The 17,417-nt window shown below is 42.8% G+C and overlaps 1 protein-coding gene across 2 annotated transcripts; it reads right to left on the bottom strand.

The window, feature by feature from the left end:
- Window positions 1–482: 482 nt before the first annotated feature.
- LOC117763573 (GTPase HRas) lies at window positions 483–16,444 on the bottom strand. 2 transcript variants are annotated; one of them, XM_034588795.1, is made up of 6 exons: window positions 16,093–16,444; window positions 7,740–7,880; window positions 6,350–6,528; window positions 4,940–5,099; window positions 4,170–4,294; window positions 483–3,478 (listed from the first exon to the last, which is right to left on the bottom strand). In XM_034588795.1, exons 2-5 carry the CDS (start codon window positions 7,848–7,850, stop codon window positions 4,175–4,177), a joined length of 570 nt encoding a protein of 189 aa, XP_034444686.1. In that variant the 5' UTR covers window positions 7,851–7,880; window positions 16,093–16,444; the 3' UTR covers window positions 483–3,478; window positions 4,170–4,174. The 2 variants fall into 2 exon arrangements, with proteins under 2 accessions (XP_034444686.1, XP_034444685.1); XM_034588794.1 differs by having other exon boundaries at window positions 7,740–7,883; window positions 16,093–16,442.
- Between the last annotated feature and the right edge of the window lie 973 nt (window positions 16,445–17,417).

Genomic DNA, 17,417 nt, shown 5'->3' on the forward strand with positions numbered 1-17,417 from the left:
CCCCGATTAAGTGGGACAAAAAAAACGTGGTCACTGGTGAGGAACTTTTTTGTCCATATATATATATAATTGTTTTGCTAAGTTTCAAAGTGAGATAGGTGTGCCCAGTTCACGTGTACAATCTACAGTAAAATTTCCTATGAACAGCTCTGCTGACGGTAAAACTCATGTGCAAACACAAGATTTATGAGCGTCCTCTGAACCTTCATCACGCCCTGTACTTCCCACATTGTGTTGATTACAATTTAACCCATACATTACGATCCTGCCAGGCAAGCAGGGACAATACCTTTCTGAATCTATTATTTATACTGGGTGGGAAATCAGTTAAGCCATTTTTGTAAAAAAGAAATATATAAAATTATTCATCGATGCTGTTAATACTTAAAAAACAATACACAAAGCAGCCTGTAGGTGGCAGCAAATCTTACATTTGGGAGGAACTTGATGTAAAGTGTGACGGTTGAAAGTTCAAGACACGGTTTCATCTTTAACATCTTTATTCCTGTCCTGCAATACATTTGCCACATTTTTTTTAAAGAGTAAATACATCTTAAATAGCTAAACAGTTGACATTTTCACAAATTCCTTCCACGCCTCCATTCCACAGTTTGCAAGGGGGAGAAATGAGCCCTTGAGCACACTGTATTCCTTGTGCAAAACTCCCAATGGTCCGTACAGTCTTTGTCATGCTCGCCAGGTTTTCTGACACATATACTTGTGGTTTGCTGGCTAGAGTATCACCGTGGAAACATGACGCTGATATTCTAATGTGATGGGAATTTGAATGCATAGATCTTTTTGGAATTCTATGGTATTATTATGAATGTTTTGTTTAAAGGTCGACGGGGAGATGACAAGCACACTATTCGGACTGTAATTACATGTTACGAACTCTTCTTCTTCTTCTTTTTCCATTAAAAGTTTTTGAGTACAACGGGTGAAAAATAAAAGTTAGGAACAACACAGCCCCCCAAAGGAATGGACCAACTCCCGCATTATTTCAGTATTGTAAATTTCTTTTAAACACAAGGCTTCTCGCAAACAATATCTAAAGACTCCAACACATTCACAGTTCATATCTGTCGTCTAAGCAGAGAAATGAACCCATAAAAAACAACTTGACCACTATCATCCACACATTAACTAGACTGGTCATATTTTTAAGCAATGTTATGTATGGAAAAAGAATCACTTTACCTGTACAAAATCAATACAAAATAAAAATTCTGTTGAAATGAGGCAGTGGCAAAATAACATTTGACATCTTTCATGAAGGAGGAGGAAGAGGAGGAGGCGCGGGATATTTTTAAGGTTTGCATCTAAAAGGTTGTTGCCAAAATCTGCCTCCAGTGTTTGGAACGTTATTATACATGACCAATTCTCAAAACTGTGAAAGTAAAATGTGTATTAACTGTAATAATTTGTGTTAATTAACATCATATATTCCAAAGGAACAGGAATCAAACTCCATGAACATGAGAGCAAGACAACTTGGCTTGTACTGGACGTTGTCTGAAAGAATTCGCTTTAATTTGTTTTGTTTTTCAGTCGTGTTAAACAGGATCACATTCACATGCTTTTTACAGAGAACAACCCCCCCCCCCCCCCCCCCCCCCCCCCCCCTCTATTTAAAAAAATAATAATAATAATCAGTGTAGTGTTTTTATGGGCTTGTCCTGTCTTTTAATTTCTGTACAGTGCATGTCTAAACTCAACACACCTCTATATCTTTTTTCAGTTGCACACAATAAAACATGAACAAAACAATGCAGCAAACAGAACATTATAATCATCTCAGGTAGAGCTTGCTGCACACATGAGGTACAAACTAGATAACATAAGGCCAAGTGAACACAGAGCAATCTTTTTTTCATTTAGGCAGCAAGTTAATGCAGTTGTGGAGAGCACGAGATAGTCAGTGTTAAAAAAAAAAAGCAAAGCTAAGTTAACCCAACATCCACCGCTTACTATGCACAACAGCCCCACATATAAAGGATATATATGGTTGTGACATGATTAGCACCTGACCTGTATTTGTGTCTTTGAAGAGCTGAGGTTGCAGTGACAGAGGAGTAGTTTTGAGGATAGCGTGGCGTGAGGGGAAAACGGAAGTGAGGCAGGACTTGTGCATTACGCTCTGCGAAGCTTTCTGGTGACATCCGTAGCCCTGGTTTCCAGGACTGTCCCAGGACTGAGGAGACCCTTACCGGACCCCCCCACCTTATCCTGAGCCGTATTAACCACAAGGAGCGATCCTTGGAAAATCTAAAAACTAACTGTAATCATCATGTAGTAAATAAGTTATACACGCTCTGCAGTTACTGGAAAGAAAGCTGGAAAGAAAATCACCTAACACCACAATCTGCGTTCATCCATATCTACAGGTAGCCTCTCCTGCAACTGCAATGATGACAACTACATTTTCATGCACTGTACCTCAACCGAAGTAAAACAGGAAAATAAGTAGTCATGAGAGGTGGTTTATTCCCAATACTTTGTGTTCATTGGACAGTTAAGAATCCTATTGCACCAGAACCTACGTACACTAGCTGTTACTATTATTATTAATTCACAAAGACAACTCTTAGCAAAGAAACATCTGCAAGGAGAGAAGGCAGCTGAATTCTTGAAATTCATCTATCTCTATATTTTCCATTTGAGATATCTACCCTGAAAAAGAACTTCTATGTCAGGCAAGTCATGGAAAAAAAAAGTCACACCAGGCGTCGTTGGAAACAAACACCCTCGCTCACATAGTGCTCAGGGACTTTCAAAATCCTCCAATCACCAAAAATGTTCCATATCAAAAACAAAATCAAAAAGACCTTTACAGCTAGGCTAACTGTTAAACAACAATGACAAATAATAGTCGTTCCCATGTCAACCTCCACCCCCGGTAATCAGTATGACGAAGCCAATCGGGGGGAAACCAAAGGCAGGCGGAGTCAGGTGGAGATGTAAATTCATGTAAGAGCTGTTAGGGTAACTAATTGTCCATTCCAGTCCTTTCCATTTCAGTCAGTCGGTCCTTCCAGTGGTCAGGCAAAGGGGAGCGGGATTAGGCAAATGTAGGAGGGCGGTTGGTGACACCCCCTTTAAGACCAGTGTTGAGACTGAAAACAATAAGTTAGCAGAAAACGTGTGGAGCTACCCAGCGAGGCCGCACTGGAGTTGACAAAGAGTCATTAGTGGTGTTGCTCACAGGTCCGACGAATGGACCGAAAAGAAACAAAAAAGGGACCAGACCAGGCTTGTTCAGCCAGCCAGTTAATAGGCAACAATCCAAAAATCCTCCTTTCCATAAAAGGTCTATGGTTCAGTCAGCTCTGGTGGTTTCCTCGAGAGCGTGTTTGCTTCAATCGTCCTCTTTTTGAAAAAGTTTATATTTCATCATTGAGTTGTTTTTATCTTCCTGCCTTTAAGTCCATGCTGCCACTACACGCTGTAGCATTTATTCTCAACGTCCCACTGTCAGCTGGGGACACAAGAGGCGGACAGAAGTTAGTTAGATTGTTGTTACTGAGGTATATGCAACATGTGTATAAAGCTTTAAGAACAGGAGCAACGTTTGCATGATTCTCCCTTTAGAGCCGAATGAGGCGTGGGCATTATTAACATGATTTCATCGTTTTCAAGAATGTGACTGATGAAATACATTGTGATTCATTGAAATGCTATATGCCAACAGAGAAGTTTTAAAAGTTGCGTTTCAGACAATTACAGACAGATTTATTGACAAAAGCAACATTGAAAATAGCAATTAAAGACAATTCAGACCCAGATGATGTGCCTGCTGACCAAGGCTCAGTGGGTGAGAGACATGTTTGAGGAGGAATTTCTGCAAGATTGTCAGCTTTATTGGTTCTTTAAAAACATTTTCATTAACTTTAGGGAAAAGACAATGACTTACAATAAAAACCAAATGTTTAAGCTATTTTGTGTCTCTATCTGCTTCAGTTTTTGTAAACGATGGCAATTCTGTCAGCTCTTGAGAAAACCCAGGTTTTAGTGTGGCTTTTTATTTGGCGCCCGAGGTCTTAAAGGGTGAATGGAGATCAAGTGTTTGTTTTTTTATACATGTGATTCATACAATGTTTATAAAAAGACATACTGTACAGAAAACTTTGAGACATGGCACAAGAAGATTTTTGGGAGAAATGTCTCACCTGCATCACGATACCACACAGCGACAGCTCATACAGTCCTGACCGCTCTCGTCAGGTGGGTTCAGCTTCCTCAGTTTATGCTGTCTGATCTCTCTGACCAGTGTGTAGAAGGCGTCCTCCACTCCCTGCAAACACACACAGACACAACAAACGGCTTCAGCAAGATCTGGACACTTCTGGTAAATTATAAGTCGAGTACGCTAACAATCCAGAGGTTTCGCAACATTACCATGGCAACCCTGATCATTTCACCCTCAATCAAGAAATCAAAATGACGAAGTTATCGCTTAGTTCTTTTGCATAATCTAGCTTTTGAATGAATGAATGACTGTATGTACCTACATCAAGTGTGAGAGTGGGAGCTGTGCAGTGACTTGTCCTTACGAGGCCTTTCAAATACTGTAGCTCTGTTCTCAAACCAAGGTAACCTGGCTATGAGTCACTGCCTGCGGCATAATAAAATGTTCCCAGCAACACAAATCACATCACATCACACCGTGGGGCCTTTCACTTGCCTTCATGTGCGTGGATACATAACTCAGACAGACAAATGGACAAAATAACATATTTTACATGGCTTATACTGGGACACTTTTTGAGTGGAGTATCCATAAAATCTGGATATTTAGGATTTGTGAGGGATGGTGGGAAAAATTGGGCAAATTTGTAAGTTTATAGCTGTGTTTGTGTGTGACAGAGAAAGAGACAGATGCTTCCATGACTGTGCTCGTACAGAATGTGGGTGTGTGGGCTTCTTGTTCGCTACCTACCTGTCGTGTCTTGGCAGAGGTCTCGATGTAAGGGATGCCGTAGGAGCGGGCGAGTTCCTGGGCTTGCCTTGTGTCCACCGTGCGCGCGGGGAGGTCACATTTGTTTCCGACAAGCACCATGGGAACGTCGTCTGAGTCCTTTACACGTTTAATCTGTTCTCTGTGAATTTCAAAACAGGAAAATGTGATGAGTGGTGTTTCATTTTGCAAAATGAATGCAATTTCCTTAAACCATCTCGGCGCTGCATTTAATCACAGTGACATCTCTCTTGGTTGGAAACCTCCCAGTTTCATAAACAACAGCAGCGAACCACCCAGGGAGCTCTAGGACCCTGAGGAAGAGCCAGGGCCCGCTGGTGCTGGGCTGTGCTGCACTGCTGAAGGAGGGAGCCGGAGAGGAAGGGAAGGAGGGGGAGGGATGGACAACAGGCAGGCTGCGAACAGCATTACCTCATCATTACAGCAGCCAGCGCCAAATGCCAGGCAGCCAGGGGGAACTGAGCGAGAGGAGTGGGTCAGATCAATCAGCTCAGCCCTTTCTCCCTCAGCCACAGTGCAGCAGGATGCATCCACCACAGTGAACCCAGCCCATCTGCAGTCAACACTGCTGATGCTGCTAACCACCACACTGTCGCCATGTCACAGCAGACATGATAACCTCTTCCAGGTGCACAAAATTGATGAGATATTTAAATAACTCCAACCGGGCCAGCACCTATTCTAGCATGCAGCCCAAGATCCATGAATGCTTTCACACACTGCACAGAGACACCATAAGTTTAGTTAAAGCTGTGGCCAGAGCAGGCTAAGCTGCAATGGCAGAAAGTCAAACGAATGTGTGTGTAATAAACACTGCAAAAACTGTAGAGGAGATGGCAAAGTAAATACGCAGCCTCTCACTCGCCTTGTGCATGACTGGCAAGTGGGTGTCGGATGCGATGAGAGAGACAGAATAAGGCAAAGATAGAGAACACACTGTCATCTCCATCTACGCACACACACATACTTCTCCTTCCCTGTCCTTGGGAGTGCTACCTCTCCCCGCTCCTCTAATTGAGTCAGGATCGATTTCATTGGCTTCATGCTGTAATCCTTCAGTTGGGGGCTAAGCCGTGTTAAACGCTACAGCATGACATCAACCCACTGCTGCAGAGAGCTGGCACACACACGAATACACACCCCTCTCCCTCCAGAGCCCAACGGGAGTCCCTCTAACACACACACACACACACACACACACACACACACTCTGCACTGAACCTTAGAGGAGAACAGAAAGGATTCTGTGTCTGAACCCCATCATGACTGGTCTGTTACCTCGCCAGTAGATCACATCATGCTCAATAACAATGTCTTGTCTCATAACTTGTGATGGCTTCTGCTCTGCGTCTTTCTTTCACACGTACACACCTGTACTGGTGAATGTCCTCAAAAGACTTGGTGTTGTTGATGGCAAAGACACACAGGAAACCCTCCCCTGTCCTCATGTACTGGTCCCTCATGGCGCTGTACTCCTCCTGACCTGCAGTGTCCAGGATGTCCAACAGGCAGGTCTCCCCGTCAATCACAACTTGTTTCCGGTACGAGTCCTGCAGGAAAAAGAAGGAACAACTTTGCCTTTCACATTTGCACCAGGAGATTCTGCAGGTTAGACGTGATCAGAACAGGAAAATCTACTGGTGTGTTCAGGTGAGGGGTGACGTCTGGGAAGAGCATAACACATAAATTCTGCTTTTGTTTTACTGCACATCTACACTCTCATCAGCCCATATCACCAAAAGCTCTTGTTGTCTTTCCAAGTCGATATCTTTTTCAGTGTCTTCTTCATGTATGGCACCTCGTTTGTATCCTGAGATATTTGTATTCTTTTTGTTTTCTTTAGTTTAGCATCTGTCATGTGTTAGACATGTCAGCAGCGCACCCACGCTGTATTCTCACCAGATTCACCAGAGTTTTTACTTAAGGACTGGCTGGAAAAACTCTGGAGAATGTCCACTCAGAAATTTACATTATCACATACAGCCCCTTTCAGAAATGCACTGAACTCTGGATATTCGTCCGAAATTATCCAGAGTTCAGTGCATTTCTGAAAGCAGCTTTAGAGGTGGTGAAGACACTAGTGAGCTGTGTGAATGAGCAATCCTCAAAAATCTGACCTAAAACAGATAAGGTGGGATTTGAGGCCACTGTGGGACCACCACTGATGATGTCACATGTATTAAGTTTATATCTGTTTTCAACTCCCTGTCCTCTTCCGGGTCAAATGACCATGAAGAGATCAGAGGAGCAGGGTATCCGAGCCAATGTTTAGCCTTCCAACACACAGCCACAAAAACATGGAGTGCTGTCCCTTTGTTTGTTAGAGCATAGGGGCCAGGAATGCAAATACACAAAAAGGACATTGTCTGGCCAGAGGCAGGCGTGGTGAGAAAGAGAGGGAGAGAGTGGAGACAGAGGGAGACCAGGAGAGAAAAGAGAGGGGAAAACAGTCTCACTCGATTCCCTCTACTCTCTGCAATGTCCTATTTTCATGAAAACACAAAAATAACAAAGAAGGGCAGTGTAAATATTTCTTCTTTAAACAAAATTAGAAATTTCATCCCAGCCTGACCATTTGGAAGAATTACATTTATCTAATTACATTAACTTAGTTTAGACTGAGCTGTCTCAGGGTTTAGACGATATTGTTCAGCAGTGACATGAGTTTGGCAGGAAGGAACTTTCTTTTTAAAGAATATGCTCAACCCTTCTGTGGCCTTCAACAAGAACAGTGTGTAGAACATGCAGAAGAGGGCCGCACCTCTATGGTGGGGTCATATTCATCCACAAAGTGGTTCTGGATGAGCTGGATGGTGAGTGCACTCTTGCCCACGCCTCCAGCTCCCACCACCACCAGCTTATACTCCGTCATCTTTTCCGCTGCTGCTCACCACACGCACCACTGCTGGAGAGAAGAAAGGGAGAAGGTGCAGGTTAGCACACTGACAAAAATAATACATAGACATACACATTATCAGAACCAGTGACACACACAGGTTTGAGGAGATATTCTCTGCCATGATGCGGTTCAAAGCCACCTGTACTGACAAAACTTACATGTAGCCATTATTGCCTAGAGAAACATTAGTGGTTTGTGTGTGTGTGTGTGTGCATATGTGTGTCTGTAGTGGGGGCTGAGGTTGAGACCCTCAAAGGGGAATGTGAAAAATGTGCTGAAGGTACTCAATGTTCCAATCCTCTCCCGCTCAGTGTTAGCAGCAGAGTGTGTGTGTATATGAGAGGGAACGATAGGGGGGGGGGGGGGGAGAGGAGGGGCATGACACAGGCAGACTGATCCTCATCACTCAGGCTTCACATTACTCATGTCTCTTTTGAACCCAAGGTGATAGACACCAGAGCCAGTGCTGTCAGATAACAAGAAAACACAAACACACAGCTATTACAAAATATCACTGAATAGAATTTTTTAAAAGCACTACACTACTACGAGAACCTGCACATCCCTATTTCAATAATAATTTCAATAATAAATCAGTTCCCTATTGCTAACAACGTTGGGTTTTTGCCGGGTGCCATGTTAGTGGTCGTTTTGCCCTGGTTATTTCACAGGGATTAATCCAAAGCAACAGAACAAGAGGCCTAAAAGAGGATTTTATGACTCCAGGTGTACCTTCGGTTGCCCTCTGTGGACCCACTGAACGCACTTAATAGGTCTAGTCTAAACCCCAAGCATAAATCAAAGCATTTTATTAAAGAAACATGTCAGTCTCTTGAGAAAACATAAGTGATGTCCATTTTCTGAAGGCTAAAACTTACACGGGGAAACAATACCTTTAACAAGAATGTATGGATCTTGGGTATTTGAAAACGAGAATGATAAAGTAAAGCAGCTCCTATAGGTAAAATTTACAGTCGCATTTTGAACAGTATTGGAATACAAAGTTCTGCTAAATTATAAAAAAAAAAACGTATTTGAGAATTCACAGTTAGGAAACAGTTATGTAAAAGGATTTAATTTCAGCTTCTGACATTGGTTGATCACTTAGAGATAAACACAGCAAATCTTTATGTGTGAACTGGAGACACACAATCTCCCAAATTTAGTGACACCAACATATTTCAAATGCTTTTGAGTCAGTTGCCATTCTAACCGTATTTACCCTGCTTTAACCTTTGCAAGGGAATGCAAACTTCAGCTAAGTAATGGTCAATTTGGGGCATTTCGGCTTCAGATATGTATTCTTAAACTATATGATGTCGACGAGGTGTCCTCAGTAAATGTGGGAATTTAGCAGAAAAGCTTGTGTTAATTGTGTTATCAGTTTGAACTATCGAGTAAGCTGGAAGCACACATGTATAAACATGCATGGACACAAGCCCACAAAAAGGTACACAAATACACCGAGCACCCTGCAACACTACTGGCCAGTGAAATTCCAGGCATGTTGCGTCAACTGGTAGAGTGTAGTCATATGGGTGTTTCCACTACATACAGTGGCTAAGTGTGACTCAACTTATTGCAAAAAAAAACCAATGACCTTAACATGACCGGACACCAGCCCAGTGGAAGGCACGATGAGTCAGTGCTTAAGCGACAACAAGACTTTCACAAGACTGAATCCAATACAAGCCAGAACTAGTGTGACCAAACCTACAGCCAGCCACAAGTAAAGTAAGCTGGAGGCCCATAGCAACCGCAGGAGCCTGCCACGGTTACAGCTGCAGTTATATACGGACAACAACGAGCTGTCAGGTGAGGTCATCATAGTTATGTCATCGAGGGCTGGACGTTATGAAAAAACTTCAGATTATTTTGATAGATATTTTAGTGAGAATGGTAATTTTTTCATTTAATTTTCACTGATAAATAAAAATCAATTATCTGCCTCACAAGAGTATTTTTCTTGGTCAAAAGAAGATGAATTTTAGGCTGAGGAATCTCTGTATAAACCGCACTGCTGCTCCTCTGATTTTCATATTGTATTTGGCCAAATTATTATTGAACAAATAACTGTTCAGCCTTAATATTAGATATTACCTCCAATGACATACAGGAAATCACTGGGAATTCCTGTATCTCTAAAAATAACTCAAGTTAAATTTCACTTTCTGTTTTGACAGTAGCGAGCAAAGACTCTGCTCCAGATGTGTTTACACTATTATATTTTGAATTCACGTGACCATAAATTTAACAAGAAACCACCCTTACACCCAACACACCCTAAATTCCTCAAAAGCAGACTTTCTCATGTCTTGCGGTTCAGAGTAAAGAAAAGGTCACGTTGGGTTTAACATCACAACTCATTGACAGTGTCTCACTTTGCTGAATGTTCCTGAAGTGAGCTTCAGAGGAAAAACACTAACCTGCACCACCTGCTACAGTGTGTTATCAATCTGTCAGGCTTTCATGAGCACCTCAGGTCACATACGCTTTTTTCTTTGCATTCTTCAGGGCTACATGTAGCTCATTCAAGACGAGCTGTGAACTTCAGTCTTCGCTGGACTGAGCAGAACACGCTCACACCCTCTCTCTGGTGCTTTATTTCCCCAAGGAGCGTGCCCCCCACACACACACACACGCACACGCACACACACACACACACACACACAGCTGGAGTGAATATTAAACTTGACTTGTAGAAACAGGTGCCTCTGGGAAGTTTTGTCTAAGTACAACATGCAAAGTAAACGTATAAAGTTATTTCAGTCCTGGGAGAAAAGTAACAGACTTGCTAGTAAATTTGTTTCCGGGTGTTAACAGAAACTGTGGGCACCTCTGTAAAAACCTCTGTTTGGGTTATTTGTGTGCAACTGTGCTGCAGCAGTCTAAGATTAGCCAAGACTTAGACTGGCTCACTCGTGGTAATGATTGACAGAAAAAGCAGACTGGTGCAGTGAAGACACGGCCATTTAGCTGCACACATTCAATCACAGACACACATACGTGTTCCAGCAACACATCCTCGATCCCACAAGCCCTTGCTTTGCTCGCCTCAATGGAACAGGTATAGCTTTGAAGGCCCTTCAACAATTTAAACAGCGGTTTGCCTGTAAAATAAACCTGTGTCTATAATTTTCAAGCACAACAGGGAGGGAAATATCCCGACCCCTCAATCCTGTGACCAAACATTTGGCTTGCTTTTCCCTCACTGTAAATAAATCAACCTGGTACACAGTGCAGCTTTCCCTGGCCGGAGTACAGAGACCGTGTGGAGCCGCAGGGCCAGCGTCGCCGCTCAGAACCTGCTCTAAACAAATAAACAGCAGCTGTGCGAGACTGGTGCAGGGCAGGCAGATGCTGGAACACCTTCGGCCACTGAGGGCTACAAGCTCAAGGCAGGGCAGGAATTTAAATCAGGACTCGTCAGGAACCACATGTTCAGATCAGAAACATGACACAAATTAATTCATCTGATAGTAACAAGTCAGTTTTATTAGTAATAGTCACTGGTTAATCAGATCTTCCCTAGATAGAAGCTTTTTCTTATGAACTTTTATGCCAATAAAACAGACGGAATTAAAATGGTGAGTTGTAAAGATGGAAAGAGTGGGATGCATAAACAAATAAAAACAAAATGAGACTGACACCTGCCCTTTCACAAACACCCACCGCTCTCTGACGTGGTTGGTTATAGCGTCTCATCTCCATAATCAGATTTCGAGTGTACACCTGCCAAGCGAATGGAATAAACAGCCTAAAATGCAGATTCAACTCATGCCCACAACCACAAGACTGGAGGAGGCAAAACAAGACAGCCCTCCATCTCCTCTCAAACTAGGCCATGTCTGCAGCTGATTAATAATACACACACACACATATGGAGATGAATATGAAAAATAATCATTGACAGACATGCTCTCGCTTTCTCAGACCCACTTGTTGTCTTTTATGTAGATAGAGAAAAGGAAAATCACAGTCAGAGCACATCAATTTTTTAAAAATATTTTATCCACATACAAGGACTAAGCAACTTTTTGTCAAAGTTTTTTTGTTCTGTGCACTCAGATGTTATCCTGTCCCATTGCCATAACCCCCATATACTCCTCTTTTATATTACATTGTAATTGATGAGTGCACGAATAACATGTGCACAGACATGAACAAGCACTAATAACAATACCTCCAGTAGAAAGATGCACACAACCACAATGATGTCTCACTATGCTCTATTTTCCTTTGACAAATTCTGCACCTTCAACCACTGTTTATGACTCTGAAACAGGCAATAGCTGCAGACTTGTCTACAAGTTGGTCCCCAAAATCTTTCATGGCTGCTCCCTTCTTGATCACAGAGAACTACACAGTATGTCTGTGTTTAGAGTTATTTATAGCACGCCACCTCCAGCCTGGGAAAATTAACAGTTCATTTTGAAACCCTAGAGCCCCGCTTGGACCAAGAGGATAATCTTACATGACAGCTTACGGAGGGTGCGAGCACAGAGCAGCGAGAGAGGTGATGGAAGGAGAGTGGCTGGGGCGGGGGCAAAGGAGCAAGAAGGCTACTCTTACTACATGCCAAGGGCACAGCAAACCACAGAAGGGAGGGAGTCACCCTGGAAACTGAAAAATAAGTGAAGAAATCAATAATGAAAAAGTCAATAAAAAAATCTCGACTTTTTTTCTGTGATTCCGTGTAACCTGGAAAACGGCTCCATCACTTTATATGTCATGATGCAAGAAGGAGGGCACACGGACGGCTGTCTTCCCCCGACATGCATTCTGCTCCCCATTTAAGTGCTTAATTGGTTAAAGTATCCATACTGGCAGAGCCACATGCCCACTGCAGAGATAATAGATTTTTAATGGAGCGGTGATGGTAAGGAGACCCTCTCTAGGGAGGTATCACGGTCGAATACTGAGACTCCAAGACCCATCATAGAGCCCCGATAGCCCACCGCACCCTCCTGCAGCTCTCCAATGACATCATCCTCCTAAACAGCATCCAAGCATAAGTGTTGACAAGCAGCCGGGGAATCACTGTTCTGCTCTCGGAGGCCAATGAAACAAAAGTAAGTGAGGTAATTATTAATCATTAGGTGTATGTGATAAATCCAGTTAGATTATAACACATTTTAAACAGGACTATCCACTTAATACTTATCTAAGACAGTACCTCCTGCAGTTGTGCTCATAGAGAACCTCAGTTGAACCTGAGTATATGCTGGAGAGAATACGTGTGCACACTTAAACAAGCTGCTCTTAAAAGACACTGGGGTCCGTGTGACCTTTTCCACACTGGGTCATCCTTTTAGCGTGTTGGGCAGGGTGAGACGGTGGAGGCAGCAGCACAGATGAAAAGGTCAGCTGACCTCCACACAATGGCCTGCCAGTTAGAGGAGCCATGAGGCTTATCATCCGACACCAAACACCCCGAAACTCATCAGTGGTCCTCTTTTTTTTTTTTTTGTTGTTGTGCTTTTGCTGCAGTCGGAGGAATGAGTGAATCTTGTCCAGTTGTGTTTGAGTGCATGTGAAAGCACAGAGGGCCACAGAAATCATACTGTGGGTCATGTAAACAAAAATTGCCATCTCCTCACATGTAAACATGAACTAAATTTGTGAAAGCAGTATTGAAGTAGCCACTAATAAGATCTTGGTATCCAAAAGAGTCAGTTTTGCTTTGGCTTGCACCTGGACACCACTCGGGCTCCAGCTGCTCCGAGAAGAGGACAACAGATAAACATTACACCTCCATCACTACATGGACTATCTCCAGCTGTTTCCCAGCTGCCTTGACTCAGAACTACAGAAGCTGACGTCAAACTCAAACGACGAACACTGGTCTACCTTGATGGAATCTAATGTTCTCCCATCTGTAGAGTACAGAGAGACTTTACCAAAAAGTGTTAACATTTTTACCTTTGATGGCTGTAAAATCTAATCCATTCTTCTCTGGAATTGCAATACCTAAAACATGAATAGGCCAATCAGCCGAAGTTTTATTAATATTTTGGTTTTAGCCCTGAATACTTTTGAAAAAAAAGTATCGAAGTATCGTCTGTGTGCATTGAAATTTTTTCTTGCGTAATCACCTATTTCAACTCCCTCTATGTCCTCCTTAGAACTCACATTAACAGATAGTATTTCCGTGGCAGTTATAAATATGGTGACAAAATCCATCTTTTGATCTCAGTCCACTTAATACCACACTAATTCGCCACAATACATTAAAATAAATGATTAACTATCAGCTACAGAGATATTGGGGTGAATTTGGGCGGCTACGCCCCAGGAGATCAAGTGGGCCGTCCAATAACCAGAAGGTCGGCGGTTTGATCCCTGCCTACCCTATTCCGCTTGCCAAACTGTCTTTGGGCAAGATACTGAACCCAAATAATTCCACTTGCACATAGATGCACTGTTTGATGTGTGTGTGCGAATCTGTGAATGGCGAAACTGTACTGTAAAGAGCTTTGAGTGGTCACTTTACACTTGTAACATTTTCCAGAGTAGAAACTAATCCATGTCAGACATCCTTCTTGTTGTCTTGTGGAATATGGGGGTTCAGGGCGTTCGCCTAAATTCGAAATATTTGTCCCAATCCATTTTCTTCCACGCAAGCCAACCACGACATGTCACTCAAATATGATGCTATAATAAGCAACAGTGATGTTAAGCTTGATAAAATAAGATATGAATCAGTCAGTGACAATTACATGCCAAAGATTTGACAGTGTACAACAGAACAAAACTCTCTTTGCTTTGTTTTCTATGAGGGCCTTCGCTTAGATGGTTTTAGTTCTACTTTTTTTACAATGAGTTGATAACACAATGGATTCTGACAAACACTGTTGTCAGCTAGGGATGAATTAATTGTTTTGTGCAGCAGCCACTATGGCTAGAATCGGACTGATGGCCAATGACACATCAGTGCTTTCTTTTCAATCACTAAAGAGTTGTGACAAATCCATGTCAGATATCCTTCTTGCTGTCCTGTGGTGTATCGGGTGCAGATCGTGAGCCAGAATCACATTATTTGTCTCTATGACATTTTCTTCTACGCAAGCTCGCCACAAAATGTCACTCAAATATGATGCTATAATAAGAGACAGCGATGTTAAGGTGGATAAAAAAAGATATGAAATGAATCTGTCAGTGGCATTTTTAAGCCAAAAAACGAACAAAACATTCACTGCTTTGTTGTCTATGAGGACTTTCGTTTAGATGATTTTACTTCTACTTACAATGAGTTGATACCACAATGGATACAATAAGTTATGCACAGAAAAATGATATGAAAGTAGAAGCCAGGAAAGACAACATTACAGAAAAGAACAAACCACTCTGACTGATTTTCAATGGGGACCCCAACTTAAGTTTTGGTTCTACTGTTTTAGTCGATTTTACAATGGACACAACGACACACACAAGCCTGTTGTCAGCTCGGGATGAATTAATCGTGTTGTTGTTGTGTCATGGCTGTAACCTGACCGATGGGCCATTCGCTTTCTTTTTCCTCGCTTTCACTCTCAGCAGCTGTACCATCCTCCGGAGTACGAACTAATCCCTGTCAGCTTCATAAACGCCTTGTAATGGAATCTGACTTCCGCAGTGATACGTTCGGTTTGACTCGGTGTGACGGGGCGTCACCCTGCCCGTCTGAGTGGACACTGTCGGCGGCTGCAGCCTCGCACTCAACACGGTCTCCGCCCGGGGACACAAACCGAAATGAAGCCCTCCGGTGAAGACGTGTTCATTTACGTGCGTTTACTTTCGATTATCCACATGTGACGGGAGGTTAAAAGAAAAAAAAAAAAAAAAAAATCCACAGCGGGCTAATGAGAGTCCCTCCATAGGCTGAGTTCCTACACCCCAAATGGCTCTGGCTATCAACAGGGACCCCGACAGAAAACAACACGATGTGTTGATACATATTTATAAAATCACATATTCCGTAATACGTGTAGTAAATGGGTGCAGGAGCTAGCATGGGGTTGGTGTAGCTAGCGTTAACGCCGGGGCGTGAATACAAACGTTAAGGGAGCTAGCTTAACACGTTTAAAACCGCAGTCATCTCCAAATGTACCCAAAAAAAACCACACACACACACACACACACACACACACACACAGAGGGACCTTATTTAAAAACAGCCGACATGTATTTAAGCCAACGCGGCCCCGGCAGACAGGAATGTGCCCGGCATACTTACGACAAGCAGGGGTCTAATTAGCGACGTTTGCTCGGTCCACCACCGGGGAAGAGGACAAATCTTTCAAGAGGAAACTCAATTTTCTTGGTTGGTTTTTTTGGGTGTATTTTTGTTGCTTCCCCCGTCGTCTCCAGTTATCTCCCGCAGCTTCTTCTTCTTCTTCTTCTTCTGCTTCTGGTTCTTCTGCTTCTGCTTCTTCTTCCCAGCTCGGGCAGCGGTTTCTGCGTTTTTCAGTGGGTACAATGCGCCGGAGCGTTCATGGGCTCTGTGGGTGAACCGAGCCCGCGTTGAACAATGTGCTCCCACAGACAGAGAGAGGAGAGCGGGGATGAGGAGCGGGGGAGCCCACGCCCAGCTCCATCACACATGGACCCGCCCCGGTTACCGAGCATGTTGCCGCCGCCTTCACACGCTGTGGGAAATACGGCGACTCGGCCCGACCTCCACCTGGGTTCGGTCCAAACCAGTGTAGTGATCGTTGCTGACCTTCCTGTTTAGAATGGGGGCTGTTTTCTTGGCCCTGTGGTTAATGCTCCGGAGTCTACTTTTAGATTTATTGTCATTAGTCAGAGTAAACTGCTCCTCAATAAACTGTCACCTTTTTGATTGTTTGTTTGCTTTTTATATATAGTTTATGCTGACAAAACTTTGTGTTCATCCTGCCTGGTTTATCTGCAGTGAAGATGTTATAGTCTCTTGTCGCACCAAAATCTGCACTGCACTTTGTTTACAGTACACATGCAAAGTGTGAAGCCGATTAGACGGACGTTTTGCGAGATATGCATTCCACATATGGACAGACAGACTTTTGTGATAGATTTGACAAGATGTGAAATCACTGCAGATATTTACATGGGCTGTTTTCTCGGCCTGTGGTCATGCTCTGGGTGTTGTTGTTTGTTTAAAAGATATACCTCTTTACTGTTGTACTTCCATTTCACGTACATCTACTAATATATATTATTTGTAATTTACTTATTATTTTTGTCTAAACACAGTCCATTTAAAGACATTTAATCTGTAAAAGAAACTCTGAAACCACATAAAAAGCCAATCTTGTGCAGTGAAATAGCAAAAATCTACAACATTGCATTATCAGGTTTCATTAAATAACACACGATTATGCCTTTATTTTGCTCTTGTTCACCCTGACACTGCATCAAAAATACAATGGGTGTGTCATTTAGATAATCGCCTACAAATAAAATGGTTGTTGAAACACATACAAGTTCCTTTCATTAATTGAGATGATCCCAATTGCGACAACATGAATTTTTAAAAACTAAGAGTTCCAATCCCTGAGTTTACAACGAGCACTTGAAGGC

The sequence above is a fragment of the Hippoglossus hippoglossus genome, chromosome 6 (genome assembly GCF_009819705.1).
Source record: "Hippoglossus hippoglossus isolate fHipHip1 chromosome 6, fHipHip1.pri, whole genome shotgun sequence".
Lineage (NCBI taxonomy): Eukaryota > Metazoa > Chordata > Actinopteri > Pleuronectiformes > Pleuronectidae > Hippoglossus > Hippoglossus hippoglossus.